General features: G+C 45.9%; 1 protein-coding gene across 1 annotated transcript in view; it reads right to left on the minus strand.

The window, feature by feature from the left end:
• The window catches only part of SENP1 (SUMO specific peptidase 1), a 201,038-nt gene that overhangs the window by 100,182 nt on the left and 83,944 nt on the right, over positions 1-16,912 (minus strand). Inside the window, exon 8 of the mRNA XM_078688916.1 lies at positions 1,990-2,243. Coding sequence (XP_078545042.1) covers positions 1,990-2,243 — 254 coding nt within the window. The remainder of the gene's footprint in view (positions 1-1,989; positions 2,244-16,912) is intronic.

The raw sequence follows: 16,912 nt of genomic DNA on the forward strand, positions 1-16,912 counted from the left end.
TCCTACCGCCCTTTGGGGGCTTTAATCCAGATATATAGGGCACAGGCTAGGGGGGCGATTATGTACGGGGCTGAATTGTGGGGCCATATGCCATGTCGGAATCTGTCCCTAACAGAAAATAAGTTTATAAGACAGATAGCCGCACTTCCCCCCAGCACTCCGCTCCTCCCCTTGAGGCTTGATCTAGGGCTACGACCACTTGCTGATGAGATAAGCTTGAGACCCATTGCCTTCTGGCGTAGGCTTTGGAGCAGCAATAATCTCGCCGACTACAGGGCGGAACTGGTCGAACTACTGAATCACCCTAAGGCGCTTACCATTCCCTGGGTCAAAAACATTCAAGCTACCTGTGTGGAATTGGGGCTCCCCGATTTGTGGACTAAGCCGGCGGATGCTGCACCAAACATCTCTAAGAGGTCCCTGGCGAATTTGTATCACGAACACAAAAGGGCAAGGGCCCAAACTACCCAGCCAGAGGGGTCCTTAACAACTGTATTCCTGCAAAGCAAGGATCTCTATAGATTTGAGAAGGCACTGGACCCTATATATCCTACACTTGCTAGGAAGCTGTTCCTCCAATGGAGGTATGGCACATTGCCCTTTCGGGCCTTCACAAGTTCTTGGTCATTGGTCCCCTCCACAAAGTACTGTCCTGTCTGTGTTGACAAAGAGGAAAACGACTTGCATGTGGTGTTCTTCTGCCCAGCTTATAAGGCGGCTAGGAAATACTGGCTCCTCCCCTTGATAAAGAATTTGGGTGGCAGGGAATACGCACCAATGTATAGGATTTTAAAATCCGATGTTTCCGGCCCAACTGTTTTTGCACTTTCCAAATTTTTTACTAATGTTTGGTATACGCGTAATCGCTTTTTAAAAAATGCTGGGTAGTATCTAGAAATGTTTTTCCTTTTTAAGAAGTTTCTGTATAGATTATTTTTAACATAAGCACTTAATGTTTCATCTGTTTATGGCAGAGTTACACGTGATTTTATTTGTACTGTGTATCTTTTATGACCGAATGGTCGAAATAAAGATTGAAAATGAAATGAAAACAAACAAAGGTTTGTAGGGCTTCAAAGATGGGGCAGGTGTCAGTGCACCAGGGTAGCTCGAGAGAACCTGGCATTTGTTAACCTCCAAGTAGTTTGTCACTGGCCGTGACAAATGAGTCATGCTAGCCATTGAGCTGGTGATCCAACAGTTGCAGTTGTGCTGGGGAAGTATAAATGTGCAGTTATATCCCAGAGATTGGTTTGGTATGGAGCTGGAGGAGCGTGGGAGAAAGAGAGACAAGAGCATGCAAGCTACAATACTTCAGAGCGTCGTCATATGGTGAGTAGATCTTAGGGGAGAGGTTTCCAGTAAAAATTCCCACCGATTTGAACATTCATTCATATACCTGCAATTTAATGAGCTGTGTGTTGAAAAATGAAAAGGAAAAAAGTTTGTGAAAATTGAAGTTTAATCAGTTACAAAAAAGTGATAATGTCCACAAAAAGAATTTTTTTTAAAACTTGAAAACATATAGATTAAGATTAACCAAAATCAAAGAAAACTTTAGGTTAGTGTAGATCTTGAAGTGATAGCCCCATCTTCAAAGATTCAGCAGTGATGGAGAAAAAAATTTAACAAAATGGAAAGGGATAGTGGAACTTTTATAGTGTTAGGTGGCATAGGGTCTTTGAGGCCTTTAAGTTTAAATTAAGTAAAGGACACTTAAGTATTCTCAGACACTTTCCCTCAAAAACAATTGAAACAATAAGCGTGCACTTCCATAATGTATTCGATGCGGGAAAATACAAAACCCCAAGAGAAATACATGCTTGACTAAGGAGAGTGGTATTCAGTGTACTTATGTATCCAGAACAGTGACGTGAGGTTTTCTGACAAATAAATGACTTTAAAATAAATAACAATGGTTTATATTCTGCCATTTGACAAAAACAGCTGTTTATGCAATACAATTATACAATCTTGTTTAGCACATACCTTCAGATTGTGAATCCAGGCTGACTACATTATCTGAATGTCCCCGGGTCGCAACTGAGATCTGTGACCCTGAGGAGGAGTGGCCACTTGACGTGTAAGTGCTCAAAGGAAATGGTACCGTAGTTTGCTGAGGTATACAAGTTTGTGCAAAAGTAGCAGCAGTGTGAACAGGAGCTGTGCATGCTTCAATTGGTTTTGTTCTCGTAGATACTGCTTGTGTGGCTAGGTGGGTCCTGGAATCCACGACTCTCTGTCTGTACATGAAAACAGAAGCAGAAGGTCCCACGTTTACTAGTATGGAATGACTACGTAGTGCACCAAATAAAGGATGGTCATTACACATCATGACGGGAGAAAGCTTCTCCAGAAGAAGATATGACCACTTTAAATTTCGTGCAGGTGGTCGCCTGAACATGAACGTTTACAATGGCAGAAAGCTTCCATTTAATTAATTCTTGTTTTCACTTTGACATCTTTGTGTGAACCCCTAAATACATGCTGACAGGTTAATTCACCTACGGTAGAATGGCATGCCACCTTATATCAAAACGTTTTTTTTTATTTTTTATTCTTACATGGAAACTAGCCACCACTGAACATGTTAGAATGTATGTTGACACAAAACAGCAGACATAGGACTGTGGATGGGGGGTGGAGAGGGTGGGTGGGGGTGCAATCTTATTTTACTTCCTAAAAACCAGAACAAAAAGTATGAGGAGTAACACTTGATCTAATGCTTAGGTTGCTAATTGTGAAACAATGAGATGTAGGTTCTAATACTGGCTAACTTCACACTTACTCAATTTGCGTATTTGTGTACTGTGCTGAATCATTTTATGTGCCTGTACTTTGTTTTTGTTTTTTTGTATATATTTTTATTTTATTTTCACCTGGTACGAAACAACAAAATATTCACAATAATTTCACATCATTCTGTGTTTTGATTTAGATGACCTTAATTTTTACAAAAGTTTTGTTTAGATACAGAAAATGTTATTGGTTAGATCAGATATGTCTCGTAAGTATACAAAAATTCACAGAAATTCATGAAAAAAAAATAGAAATTATAGAAACTAAAAATACAACAACATAATCAATTTGTCAGTCGGAGTTAGTCTTAGCGTTATTCAATTCAGTCTAAGTCTCCCCAAATTTTCTAAAATTTCTTAAGCGACCTAATACCTCTTAATTCTGCTAGATTACCCTCCATTGTTTTAATTTCGATAGCTAGATACCACCAGTCCATGACATTAGGTATATTAGGGCTAATCCATGCCCTAGCTAGTATTATGTGCCTGTACTTTGTAAAGAAAAATATCATGGATGGTTAATCTCTTTAAGATTAAAACAGAGGGGCTTTATCTTGGTTTACTATTCTCATCATTAATGTTTTCAAAAGCTCAAGATAGTAGGTAAATCTCCCCACTTTCTTTTTAGTTGGGGCATATCCGCTTGCGTTTTCCATTTCCTCAACCCAACATATTGCCTTCTAACCTTAAACTTCACTATAGCATACCCTAAGTAAGCATTACCAATAGCCTTGGGTCTTATTACATACATGTATGCTTTCTGATTTTTAATCACATCGTTTGGTCTGTTATTTCTATAATATGGAGATATTTGCCTCAAAAGGATTTCCACTTTCAACCACCCCCCCCAAACAAGTCAGTTGTCACATGCAAAATTCTCACGCCCTGCTAATTTCAAGGTATTTTCCTCCATTTAAATAGTGTTTTTTTTAACATGCCAGAATTTAGCAGAAATTATTTTTATTGGACTAGATTTGCATCAAGTGTGATAAAAACAATAAAACTCATAATTTCGATATGCATGGGAGGAGGAGGAAATAAACATGCTGAAAATTATCAGCTCAATCAAAATGAGGGCCAACATCTTTGTTTTGTTGTTGTTTGTGTAACGAATAAATCATGAGGACGTCTCCTGAACCTCACAGTTCACCAAGAAACAGACTCTAATGTTCCCATTCCATTGGAATAGGTTTGGTATTTGTCTGCTACATACAAATGCCAATATGCATAATTCTTATTACAATCATGACTGTACAACATTTCTCTATCTTGGGAGGCAGGAGGCTCACAAGTCAATCTCCAATACTGCAAGCTACAACCGGATTGTTACAGGCAAATTATGTTTCTTGTATGCAACAGTTGTTCTTGTACATCATATGCAGTGCACAGACTGCAAAGTAGCACCCTCCTCCCCTAAAGCACTAGTTTACAAAAAATAGTTGGGGTAGTATTAAATAAAGACTTCACAACATCCTGAGCGACTGGTGCCTATTTGCCTTAGTATCTACACAGTGCTTTGTGAGTAAATGTGTGTGAGTGGCTGTCCATGTAGCCGCTCTACATTAGTCAGCTATTGGGATGTTCTCCAGACAGGGTATTGTGGTCTATTGTTATATGTAGAGCTAGCCTGTGGTGTCCCTTAGTGTTTAACAGTTACAGATGATTAACAAACCATTTAGAAATATCTTTCTTTGATACCCTTACATGGAGGGGAGGGGGAGAAAGTGTGCAAAAACTTCCACTCAACAGCATAAAATGCTCTTGTAGTTGGTGGTCTAGTTTAGGTAAAGATGGTCATACCCTGCTCAGTAAAATGTGTTACCTTTCATTTGAGATGTAAAAGCTGCCTCTCTTCGTTCAACAAGTTGGCCTGAAGTGGCAACTTCATGTTCTTGACCAAAGAGCCCATGTTCGGGCAATCAGCAACTTTGTAATTGGTGCTTGATAGTATTGGTAGTTGGGATAAAGTGTAAGCAAACATCTACTACCAAATAATCCATAGACCATTAACCAACGTACGAGGGTACAGCTCTCTGAAGGTGCAGTTTTTGCATATTTTTGTTCAGAACAGCAATGTGGGATTCCCCCAGTTTAGGAATAATGTATCAAGAACCTGTCTATTGATTTCCCATTTGGGAATCTCCTACTGGTTTCTGCTCAGAAGACCTGAAAAATAGTTGTTTTTTACAGTTGTTCCGACGGAAGATATACTTGATCACGCTGATTCATATTGTCATCTTGGACTACTGAAGTGAATAAGTGCCTCCATGCTTCTTGAATGCACAACATGACTGGGTTGACTATGCACATCAACACTACTTTGTGGTGAAACACATTCCTAAAATGCCTTGACTCCTAGTTCACTGCTGTTAACTTCTACACATTGATGCGTATTCTGGCTTCAACCATTGCCCTTGTGCCCTGGAGGGTTACCCCAGTAGAAAGGTGTTGGTGGCTATGTTCACTTGTGGATAAAAATCTGCAAATGGTCTGCGTTTTAATAAATTGCTCTTGTTACACCACTGATGTGCTCTGGGTGTAAACAACACCGTCTGACCAGGCCCCAGTCTCCAGAGACCATACACTAGGTACACGGTGTTGTATAAGAGTCAATTTAAGTGTGCTTTGAGAACCAATGTAATGCTTGTTGACATCCTTCCCAACAATGTCATTAACATCCTCACTGTAAGAGGTTGTAGTGACTGGTGAAGTAGAAACAATGAGTCATTGTCCCAAGGCTATGTCCCCGACACCCTCAAGGAGGCCATGGTCATTCCCCTCCTGGAGAAGCCAGGGGCCAACCCTAAAACTCTGACGAACTACCGCCCGATCTCCTTGCTGCCTTGACCTGGCCAAGGTACTTGAAGCCCATGTGGCCAGATGTCCATCTGCCTTTCTGGAACAGTCTGAATATCTGGACCCCCATCAAGCAGGGTTTCGTCCAGCACATTCCACAGATTCACTCATACTAACTGTACTGGACCCTCTTCGGAAGGAAGCGGACAGGAGCGCTCCGCAGGCTCTGGTGCTGCTGGATCTCTCTGCAGCATTCGACACGGTCGACCACGACATACTGGTCGATCGTGTAGGAAGCGCAGGAATCCAAGGCTCAGCGCTTGAATGGATCTGCTCCTTTCTGGGAAATCGATCTCAAGTGGTCCGCATAGGACAGTTCACAGCCCCCAAGATGAGAACCCCTTGCGGTGTCCCGCAGGGCTCCTCACTCTCCCCCCATCTGTTTAATCTATACCTTCTCCCTCTTATTCATGCCCTGAAGGAAAGGAAAGTGAGCACCTTTAACTATGCGGACGACTTTCAACTCATGTTCTCCATCAGCAACTCCCCTGCATCCATCCACGAATTTCAGACTACTATACTACTCATCCGCGATTGGATGAATGGCAATCACTTAAAACTTAATCCAGATAAGACAGAAGTGATGATAACGGGGGGCTCACTGAACCCTTGGAGTCCTCTCTTTTGGCCAAAGGAACTAGGACAGCCTCCCACCTCATCCTATTCTGCAAAACCTTGGGGGTAACAATCAACAGCGACCTCACAATGAAGACGCAAGTTGGCTCCGTGATTTCAACGTGCTTCTTCCAGTTAAGAAAAAAAAGAAAAATCTGTAGATTCCTCACACAAGAAGCCAAAATACAGGTAGTCTTAGCTATGGTAATATCCCACATAGACTATGCCAATTCTCTATATTTTGGCATTCCTTCAACTGAAGCGCTTCAGTGGAACGAGGTTCGCTGTACTAGGCCCCAGATACTGGAACTCCCTGCCTCTTGAAATCCGATCCTGCACAGACCTTGTGAGCTTTAGAAAGCTCCTCAAGACATGGCTGTTTAGACAGGCATATGAGTAAAATCCTAGGACTCAGCACTCCTTAGAGCAGAGCCATGAAACCAATCTGGTGTACGTGCGCTTTATAAGCAATATTGAACATAACATAACAAACACAATGTTGTCTTTGACCCGATTTTGGCCAGCGTGTCTCACTTTTCCAGTATCACCGGTGTTGCAGCTTAAATGCCTGCCTGGATTTGGAAGTTTCAGTATCCATATTTGTTTTTCCGGAAAATCCTCAAATTTTTGCCCAAATAAATGCTCACCTCCAAAGGCATACTCAAAAGGTGCTATAGCCTGTAAAACACTGAAATCCTGAGACGCAATTTCCCATGAAGCAGCGGACTTGTATCCATCAGGCTATATCTAACCTACATTTTATTACTGCATTACTCATTATTCTTTCTTCCTGCATCATATCCTGTGTCTTTTTACAATTTGACTCTGAAATAAGTAAGAAAATCTCTACCACTTCTCATTAATGTCTATCATAGCAACTCAACAATGCCTGTGAACTTGCCATATGCCAGTCCATAGCAGGTCCAATTGATCCCCTTTTCCCTACTCAATATAGCCTTTATGTCAGGAGGAGGGCTGTCTCCTTGTGTTTGCATAAATGCTCGATAAACAGCCCGATTCACCACAACTGAATTTGGCAAAGCATAGTCACTGATGTACTTTGGGTCCCATTAGAAAGCATGACATTTTAATTCCACACTCCGTTTAACTGCCTTCGTTTTAACAAGACTTTGCGAGTCAGTATTAAGACTGATTTTCCCATGAAATAGTATTGCTAAGGTTTTGTTTCGCCCTTGACAAACTTTCTTTGATGAAATCATTATCCTACTCTCACACTTGCATGATTACCCCAATAGGGAAGGCTTCCCATTGGATTAATGAATGATATGACATCACATCTCATGGTGAGGCTTCAATATGATATGTATCCAACTGATCCTATTGTGGGGGACTCATTTGAAACTTACTCTAAGGCTCACCCTATTTCTCAACGTCCAGTGCCTGTTCTAAGCCTTGATGCTCAGAAATAGTCTACATCACTGCAGACTGTGGCTAAGCCACCATTGACTCTGTCAAAGGAACTAGCTTTTCTTTCTACACTGTATTCTTTGTCGCTACAGGATATATTGAGTGTACAGAAATTGCCTCCTCAAAACTCAGCATTCATTTTATTTTTTCTGCAGTGTTATGACTGTAGGTGCACTAAGACACTTTTCTGTGATTCAGATAAAAATGCACTTCTGTTTATTGAGTTGATTGGAATCCTACATTTGTGCACACCCACTTTTTTATCCTCACCATTGCAGAGAAGTTCCACTTTTGGTGCCAATTCTCCTATTAAATTCATTATTTTGAAAGGGTTCAGTGTCAGAAACTAAACTTATGGTTTAACATACTCCCTCCCAGAGCCAAAGTTCTTTTGATCACATATGGTCTTTCGAGAGCAAAGGTCCTCATGTATTCAACTATTCTTTGGTGTCAAAATTGAAGTCTGGAACATTTCTTGGAGTCAATCCCCTCAAAGTCAGTCCTAGTCTTATTTTCTACTAGTTCCTGAGAGTAGTGTAGATTTTTTTTTTTTTTAAATATCTAATGATGTCAAGACATGTTATTATCCACAAGTCATAGGCAGTAAAGACTTGTCTGGGAGTTCTGATAAAATTAATTTGATGGTCCGAGTTCCCATCTTGGTAATGAATCTCACCCCTTCGTACAAATCAATTAAAATGGATGGCATTTCTGTGGCTTCATTAAAATCTTCCTCAAATGCTCCTCGTATTGACTTGGTGTATCCATTTTCTTTTCTTTTTTTACACAAGACTCTTTTACATTCCCAGTACCCAAATTTGCCATACTCCATCGGTAGATACCTGCTGTAGGAAGCTGGCTCTTTATATAGAGGACCAAAAAGAGTGCCCTCTGGGTACTTGTATTAATAAATATATCACTGGAATCAGTGTGGACTTATTATTATGAGATGTTTGATACCAAGCATCTCTAGTCTCAGTGAAGACATCATGTAGCTTGGGAACTTTGTGAACACTAGTGTCCAGCACATGTACTCAAAATAGCTTTCCTGTTCACTTGCAATGTAAGAATCGCCATCGACATTACAAGAGCATATCTGCTCATGCAGATGTGTCCACACGTGTAGTATATTGCATCTTGCCTTAGGGCTGAAAGACCTGTTGTAGGGTTGACTTACCTAAACTGCATGTAGTGTCAGCAGGCGTGGCACACAGGAGGCGTGCCATGTTGTGGCTTCACTTTTCTCTGAGCCATAGCACAAAGTCTGCAACTGCAGTTTGCATATGGGTGCTGAGGTGTCTCTTAAGGTGGCAGAATACATGGTGCAGCCCTTACAGTCCCTCTTCAGCCTCCTTTCCCTAGGTACCAGGCGTACCTTTTATTAAGGACTTTCAAGGGGTGCAAATGTATTGCTAATTGGGGGAACAATTGTATAATTTTGGTAAAGGGATCTGGCACTGGGGACCTGGACAGCAGGAACCTAGTGCACTTCGTCAAAAATGCATCAGATGCCATGTCAACATACATTGGCATAGCCAATAGGTCTCGCCTTTGAGACCTCATAAGTGTTTAGTTATCCTGGTGCAACAACATCAAGTGTTGCATGGCTAAACACTTATAAGGTCCCAAAGGCGAGACCTATTGACTATGCTAAGCTTGTTTTGAAAGAGTGGCTCGTGCAGGAATGCCACTGTGAGGTAGAAATGCTGCAAGTGCTTTTACATGAGCCCCTGTGACATTGCGTCTCTTCAAAATGTATCTTGGGTCTGGTGCAATACTTCTAGCCCCTATTCCCGTCTTCTCGCATCCAATGCATCCTTAAATGTCCCATATACCGCCGGGATTGACACTCCTTTTACCCCTGCCCTCCAGTGACACTTTACCCATCACGGGCGGTGGTGGTGGACGTGGTGGCGGTGGACGTGGTGGCGGTGGACGTGGTGGCGGTGGATGTGGTGGACGTGGTGGTGGTGGACGTGGTGGTGGTGGACGTGGTGGTGGATGTGCTGATGGTGGTGGATGTGCTGATGGTGGTGGACGTGGACTTGGTGGTGGAGGTGGACTTGGTGGTGGAGGTGGACTTGGTGGTGGAGGTGGACTTGGTGGTGGAGGTGGACTTGGAGGTGGACGTGGTGGTGGAGGTGGACGTGGTGGTGGAGATGGACGTGGTGGTGGAGATGGACGTGGTGGTGGAGATGGACGTGGTGGTGGAAGTGGTGGTTGCGGACGTGGTGGTGGTGGACGTGGTGGTTGCGGACGTGGTGGTTGTGGACATGGTGGTCGTTGCGGTGGACGTGCTGATGGTGGTGGACGATGTTGTGGTGGACGTGGTGGATGTGTTGGACGTGGTTATTAGAAAGTGCTATCTTTCTTGCATTGGTATGCCCCCACTTTTTTCTGACTGCTGATGTGCTTTGACTGAGTCTGCACTGGGCTCCTGCCAACCAGGTACCCAGGGCCTGTGTTCCTTCCCTAAAACTGTGTTGAAACTAAAACCCAAATGGCATCTCTGGCCACCTGTCAGCCCCTAGTAAATGGTACCCTAGGTACCCAGGGCATGGTGACCGGAGAAGACCCCTAATGGCTGCAGCACTTATTATGCCACCCTTAGGGGCCCTGTACCCTGGCACCCACACACTGCCTTTGCAGGCTGAGTGCCTAAGTACAGAACTAAACAAAGAGTCGCCATGGCACACATCACTATGTGCTATGCCCACAAACCCACTGCCTTGGCATACAGTCACCCCTCTAGCTGGGTGCCCTATGCCAGTGGTGTGGGCACAGGTGCATGAGCCATGTGCCCCTACAGTACCCAGAACATTCCTGGGCACTGTAAGTGCAGTGATGCCATTAAGAGTATATGGTGCTGGGAGGTCGACATTACGAACTCCACAACACCATAATGGCTACACTGAAGACTGACAAGTTTGGTATCAAACTTCTCAGCACATTAAATCCACACTGATGCCAGTGTAAGAATTAATAAAAAATGCACCAGAGGGCATCTTAGAGATGCCCCCTGAAACCTAACCACAATCCACGTCTGGACTGAGAGGCTGCCACACAGCAGACATGTTGCTGGACCCCTGGGTGGAGAGGCCCCCGCTCTCCTAGGCCTGCAACAATGCACATCCTGGGCGAAGTGCTAGGTCTCCTACCCCAGGATGGACAGGGGGAAGCTTCAAAGGCCTGCCGCCTCTGTGAGCTTCTCCAGACCATTTACTGTACCCAGCAACTGGCCTCCACCAGTCCTGATCCCACTCTGGCGGGAAGACTGGCGGGAAAAACTACGTCAGGAAGGGGGGTGCCAGCCTGTGCCAACCCCACCCCTCAGGTGGGGAAGCAGAGGTGAAGCACGACCCCGGCTCCGACCATCTTGAAGATGGGGAGCCCTGCCCAATCTCAGCTAGGCTCCTGCCCCCCTCCCACAGGAGAGGAGCAGGTTAAGGGGTGTACCCACACCAGGACAAGGACCTATTGGTCCCTGCCCTTGCCCTACCTGTATAACGTGCCTAAATTCAGTATTTAGTGGCTCCCCGAACCTTCCTTCCGCAGATCCCGATAAGAAAAAAAAAAAGAAGATCAAGAAGAAGACGACCCGCCGTGCAGCTGCTAACAACAGGATGACCCCAACTGACTTGGCCCCAGCCCTACCGGCCTGTCGATCCTGGAACCTGCTCCTGCCTAATCCCGGCGACTCCTGCAGACAGCAACCTTGGGACACCCAGAGGACCTGCCTGCCTTGACCCTCTCGAAGATTGGGACTCCCATCAGCAGAGGCTCTGCTGCAACAACACCCCTGGTGCCAGCCAGGAAGCTCCGGACCAGCCCACTCTGCACCCGCCGAGCCAGGCCCGTGCCCGAGTGATCCAAGACCACGAGGATGTCCCCCCGGCGACTGGGACCCGAAGTCCAGTGCCCAAAGACCCTCTTCAACGAACCAGACAACGCCTGCAGACTCAGAACCAGGGGCCCCCCAACAGCGACCAGCTGAGGGTAAGCTTTTCTGACACCCAAAGACACCCCTGCACCCGTTGCTCTGCAACCCCCTGCGCCTTCCTTTGGGGTACCTACCTGTGCTCCAAGATCCCCAACTTACCTCTCGAAGTGGTGGTCACCCCTGAAGAGTCTCCGTACCCGAGCCTGCAGCCTTTGTTCATTTTTTACCTTTACCATTAAATAACATTGAGCGCCCGACGGCTCAAAAGCACCCTGCACCCAGCCGCCTGAGTGCCGCTGGCCGTGCTACCTTTGCCCTATCCTACTTCCCCATTTGCCCTGAGCAAGTGACCAGGAGCCCAGCTCCCACAGCTGCGTGGCCTGCTAGCCAGCAGCCACCAACCGAAGGCCCCCTGCCTCTCATTGGATAACATTGGGCCTAACTACCTCTGCACCCGGCCGCCCCCTTTGCCGCGGAGGGTGAACCAAATGTACCTACCTGACCCTGGGGAACCCCGGAGTCTATGCCCAGAACCTTAACTTCACCAGCCGAGTACAAACCTGGAAACCGGTAACTCACTTACCTGACATTGGATAACATTGACTGGCTTGACTTGAAAAATCTTCTAAGTGTGAAGTTTTGGAAAATTAAAATATTCATATAAAATCACCCGAATTTCCGAAGTACTCACCTGTGATCAGGACAGAAGCCAGTACTATACCTTGTAGCCCAGTAATGAACCGCAAAAGTAATCCTTACCGGGTTTACTAGTAACCTGCATTTTCTCCATAGGAATCTATTGTCTGTTTTTCTATGAAATTTCTTCTGTCTACTTTTGAAAACTTGAAATATTCTTTAAAAATCATACGAAATATTGAAACGTAATTACTTACCTGTTTTAAGTTGAGACCCCAGTACTGGCCCTAGGAGCCCAGTACTGGATTACAAAAGTAACAAGATCGTACTTTACCTGCAACATGAATTTTCTCCCATTGGATAACATTGCCAGATTTTAATTGAAAAGTTTCTAAGTGTGAACTTTTAAAACAGCTTTATATTCCTGAAAAATCACTACAATAACTAAAACGTTTATACTGAATTGTTTTCAGCTTAGTGTCAGGATGTAACCATCGCGCGCCTGCCCTACAGACTACATTTCCCATCAGTAATGGGGTTTTAACTACAACCCCCAGAATTCCCGGTAACCAGGATATCCGAGGGCGAAGATCGGGGAGCGGTGCTCGTGATTCTGGTTGTGGAGCGGAGCGGCTGCTTCTCTTCTCGTCTGGGGATTCCTTGCCGGTTCCAGTGATTCGCCGTGAGGTTGGGTCCGGCAATCTTGCACATCGTAAACGCGCTGGCTAGCGCGTATGTTTTTGATAACTGTGTTAGTCCTGAGTAGCGGAGCGGAGCAGCTCCAAAGTACTTGTTGTGCCTCGCGTTGGTGAGGAAAAACTTATTGGAGTTATTTTGGTTCTCCTGAGAAGCATGCACTGTGAGTCAACAGTAGCGTGTGTGTACTGAGTCTTTATTTCGAACCTTCAAGTGGCGGAGTGCAGGGGGGGATGAGGACCTCCGCACTGCCGACATGAATCTATAGCTGTTGGTTGTTTCTTTCCTTTGGATGGGATTTTAAGTACCTTGGCGGAGGGTAGTAGTGTCTGCTACACCCCACCGTATTTGGGAGTACTCCCTTTGACTTAACCTTATCACGGAGTAAAGGAGCCATTTACTTCAGTGTTCTGAGGAGTTCATTTGTTTTCTTCTTAAGGAAAGACTATTGTTTGTGCTGCTATTCTCATTTCCCAGAGCCTCAGTTCTTTTCAGTTCCCTTATGATTATATTAGAAGACACGCTCCCGAGGCCTGTGGATAATACTATTGGGTATGTGGTTAGCGAGCCTAACGTATATAGGAAGAAGGTGTTTATAATCACATATGTTAATGAGACTTTCTTGTGCTTAATAGGGGGGCGAATGGAAGGCTGAAGAACTTGCAGTATGGGGTCTTGTCACATTTCCTGCAGGTGACTTTATGTGTAGTGTGTTAGCGAGACTTTACTGAGTGTAGCAGTTTACCTGTTGTTAACTATTGTACTTTTGTCTTCCAGTTTATTTTTCCCTGCTGCCCTTCCCTTCTTTTTCTTTTCTGTCGGGTTTTTCCCCTTTTGGGGTTTTTTCCCTCGCCGTATCGTCTGAACACCCTGTGTACTACTTCGGGGTGTTCGGAGGGTCCGGAGGTGGAGCATTGTTGCTGCATGCGGATCCTGCGGAGTGCAAACCTGACACTTAGACCCCAGGACTGAATCTAGGATCCAGTCCTAGAACTACCAAAGTAATCTACAAAGTAATCAACTGTACTTATAAGGTGAAAACCCATTGAGCTCAATGCTAAAGTGTGTTTAGAATTGTGTTGCCTATTGCAACCCCTGTATCTATTGTGTTCACAAACTTTATTGCCTTTCTGCAAAGTACTCATCCAAGACCTCTCATATTGAGAACAGTATATTTTGATACCTGTTGGTTCTAAAAATGAAACATCTATATCTTTGATATAAAAACAATTGGCCTGAAGTTCAGTCTTTGAGTGTGTGAAACCTTTTGCTGACTTAGTGTGTACAACAAATGCTTTACACTGTCCTCTGGTACTGCCTTACTGCTCGACGAAGCTACCACTTTAGAGAGTAAGGTCACACCTGGCTTTAACCTCTGGGGTTTGTGGACTCTATACACACTGTACCTTATTCTGGTCCAGTGTATATAGAGCCACTTTCTCACAGTGGTGGTGTTGGACGTGGTGGTTGAAGTGGTGGTAGACATGGTGGTGGTGGACATGGTGATGGTGGACGTTGTGATGGTGGTGGTGGACGTTGTGATGGTGGTGGTGGACGTTGTGGTGGTGGACGTGGTGGTGGTGGTGGTGGACGTGGTGGAGGAGGACGTGGTGGTGGTGGAGGAGGACGTGGTGGTGGTGGTGGAGGAGGACGTGGTGGTGGTGGTGGAGGAGGACGTGGTGGTGGTGGAGGAGGAGGACGTGGTGGTGGTGGAGGAGGAGGACGTGGTGGTGGTGGAGGAGGAGGACGTGGTGGTGGTGGAGGAGGAGGACGTGGTGGTGGTGGAGGAGGAGGACGTGGTGGTGGTGGAGGAGGAGGAAGTGGTGGTGGTGGAGGAGGACGTGGTGGTGGTGGAGGAGGACGTGGTGGTGGTGGAGGAGGACGTGGTGGTGGTGGAGGAGGACGTGGTGGTGGTGGAGGAGGACGTGGTGGTGGTGGAGGAGGACGTGGTGGTGGTGGAGGAGGACGTGGTGGTGGTGGAGGAGGACGTGGTGGTGGTGGAGGTGGAGGAGGACATGGTGGTGGTGGAGGAGGACATGGTGGTGGTGGAGGAGGACGTGGTGGTGGTGGTGGTGGAGGACGTGGTGGTGGTGGTGGAGGACGTGGTGGTGGTGGAGGAGGACGTGGTGGTGGTGGAGGAGGATGTGGTGGTGGTGGTGAACGTGGTGGTGGACGTGGCGGACGTGGTGGTGGTGGACGTGGTGGTGGTGGACGTGGTGGACGTGGTGGTGGTGGACGTGGTGGTGGTGGTGTATGTGGTGGTGGTAGTGGTGGTGGTAGTGGGCATGGTGGTGGACGTGGTGGTGGTGGAGGACGTGGTGGTGGTAGACATAGTGGATGTGTTTACTAGCGTCAGAAGGGAAGCGGTAAAACTTCCCCACGCCCCACATGTGCTATAGGCTGTGGGCGCCAGCGGCATGTATCATAATCGCAGCCTTCTTTATGAAACATTCCATGCCACCAAGCCACGCTTGCAGCTGATTGGCTGTGGGCACAAGCGTGCATAAGCCTCCTCTCCCTCGCTCTTCACCTCACTCATCCGTGCCCTCCGCCTATGGTGAGGAAGAGAGAGGGGAGGAAGGTGCCTGAAAGGCTCTGATGAAAGGTTCTAGAAAGAGGGGTGACTCGAAGGGAGAGACAAAAGGTGTAGAGAGAGAGGTAGAGGGTCAGGAGGTGGAAAGAGGGTAGTCAAAACCAGGAAGTAAGAGAGCTGAGAAAACGAGAGAAGGTAGAGGGAGGAAGGGTAAAGAGACAGATGTGTTGAAGTGCGTTGTATTGGAGAACAGGAGAGTGGGTGGGAAGGGGTGGGGAGAAGCGGATAGCTGAGAGGTGATGTACAGTGCAAGTCAAAAGGAGAGATTATTAGAGGTAGAAAGGAAACAACCAGGAATAGAAAGGATGAGAGGGAGAGGTAGAGTTAAAAAGAGGCCCGATACTGAGGCATGGCTAAGCTATACACAAGGAGGAAAGAGGTGGTGAGGTACATAGAGGATAGAAAGAAAGATGAGGCACACAAATACTTTGTGGGAAAAAAAGAGATGCAGTAGAGAGAAAGGATGAGGGTGGAGGTGATGTAGGTAAACCGAGAGGAAGAATAAGAAAAGCGAGGTAGGGCTAGAGATGAGCGAGTCATTGAACGCTCGAGCCGGGCCTGAGCCTGACCCTTGACTCTGGCGCAGCTCAAGCCCAAATCAAGCAGAGCTTTCAGGGGAGGCCGTAAGGCTTAGTGACTACAAATGCCGCCGAAGTAACATGGGGAGCACGGTCCAAACCCGGCCTGGACTCAGCATCCTGTCAATCCGGCACAACTCCCTGTTTCATGTTTAAAAAATAAAAAGTGTCAAGTAGTCTATGACTGTGGTGAAGCACTCCTATTTCCGTGGGAAAGTGCGTGCTATGTGACATAGCTAACAAGCCCGGGAGTGGTGCGCGCACGATCTAAAAGGAATACAAAAAAAAAATGCATGGTGAAGGTGCCTGCGTGCGTAGCCTGCTCATTTTGAAAGCACCTACTCGTGCATGTGGCGCGCCGCTGCGCACTCCCGCAAGGCGTATGCTGCCACAAGCACGAGTATGTGCTTTCAAAAAGAGCTGCACGACGGCTAAAGGTCTCCTATGTAGTGCATGAACACTGCGTAGGCGAGACCTAAAAATGGGCACTTTCCTATACCAGTTACACACTTTAGGACGATCTTCCCAATAAAATATGGTATTACAATGTGGACAACTTTAAAGCAGGTGTAGGAAGCTGGCTCTGTATATACTATACCAAATTCAGTGGATCATCAGATGTTTAGAAAAGGCTAAAGTAGATAATACCTCACTCTCTTTTGTGGTAGTGTGGTTGAGCAGTCAAGCGTATCAGAAGGGTAGTGTTAAGCATTTGTTGTACATGCTCAGGCAAGAAATGATTTCACACACTCAAAGACTGAATCCAGACCAA

This window comes from Lissotriton helveticus, chromosome 1_1, assembly GCF_964261635.1.
Source record: "Lissotriton helveticus chromosome 1_1, aLisHel1.1, whole genome shotgun sequence".
Classification (NCBI taxonomy): Eukaryota; Metazoa; Chordata; class Amphibia; order Caudata; family Salamandridae; genus Lissotriton; species Lissotriton helveticus.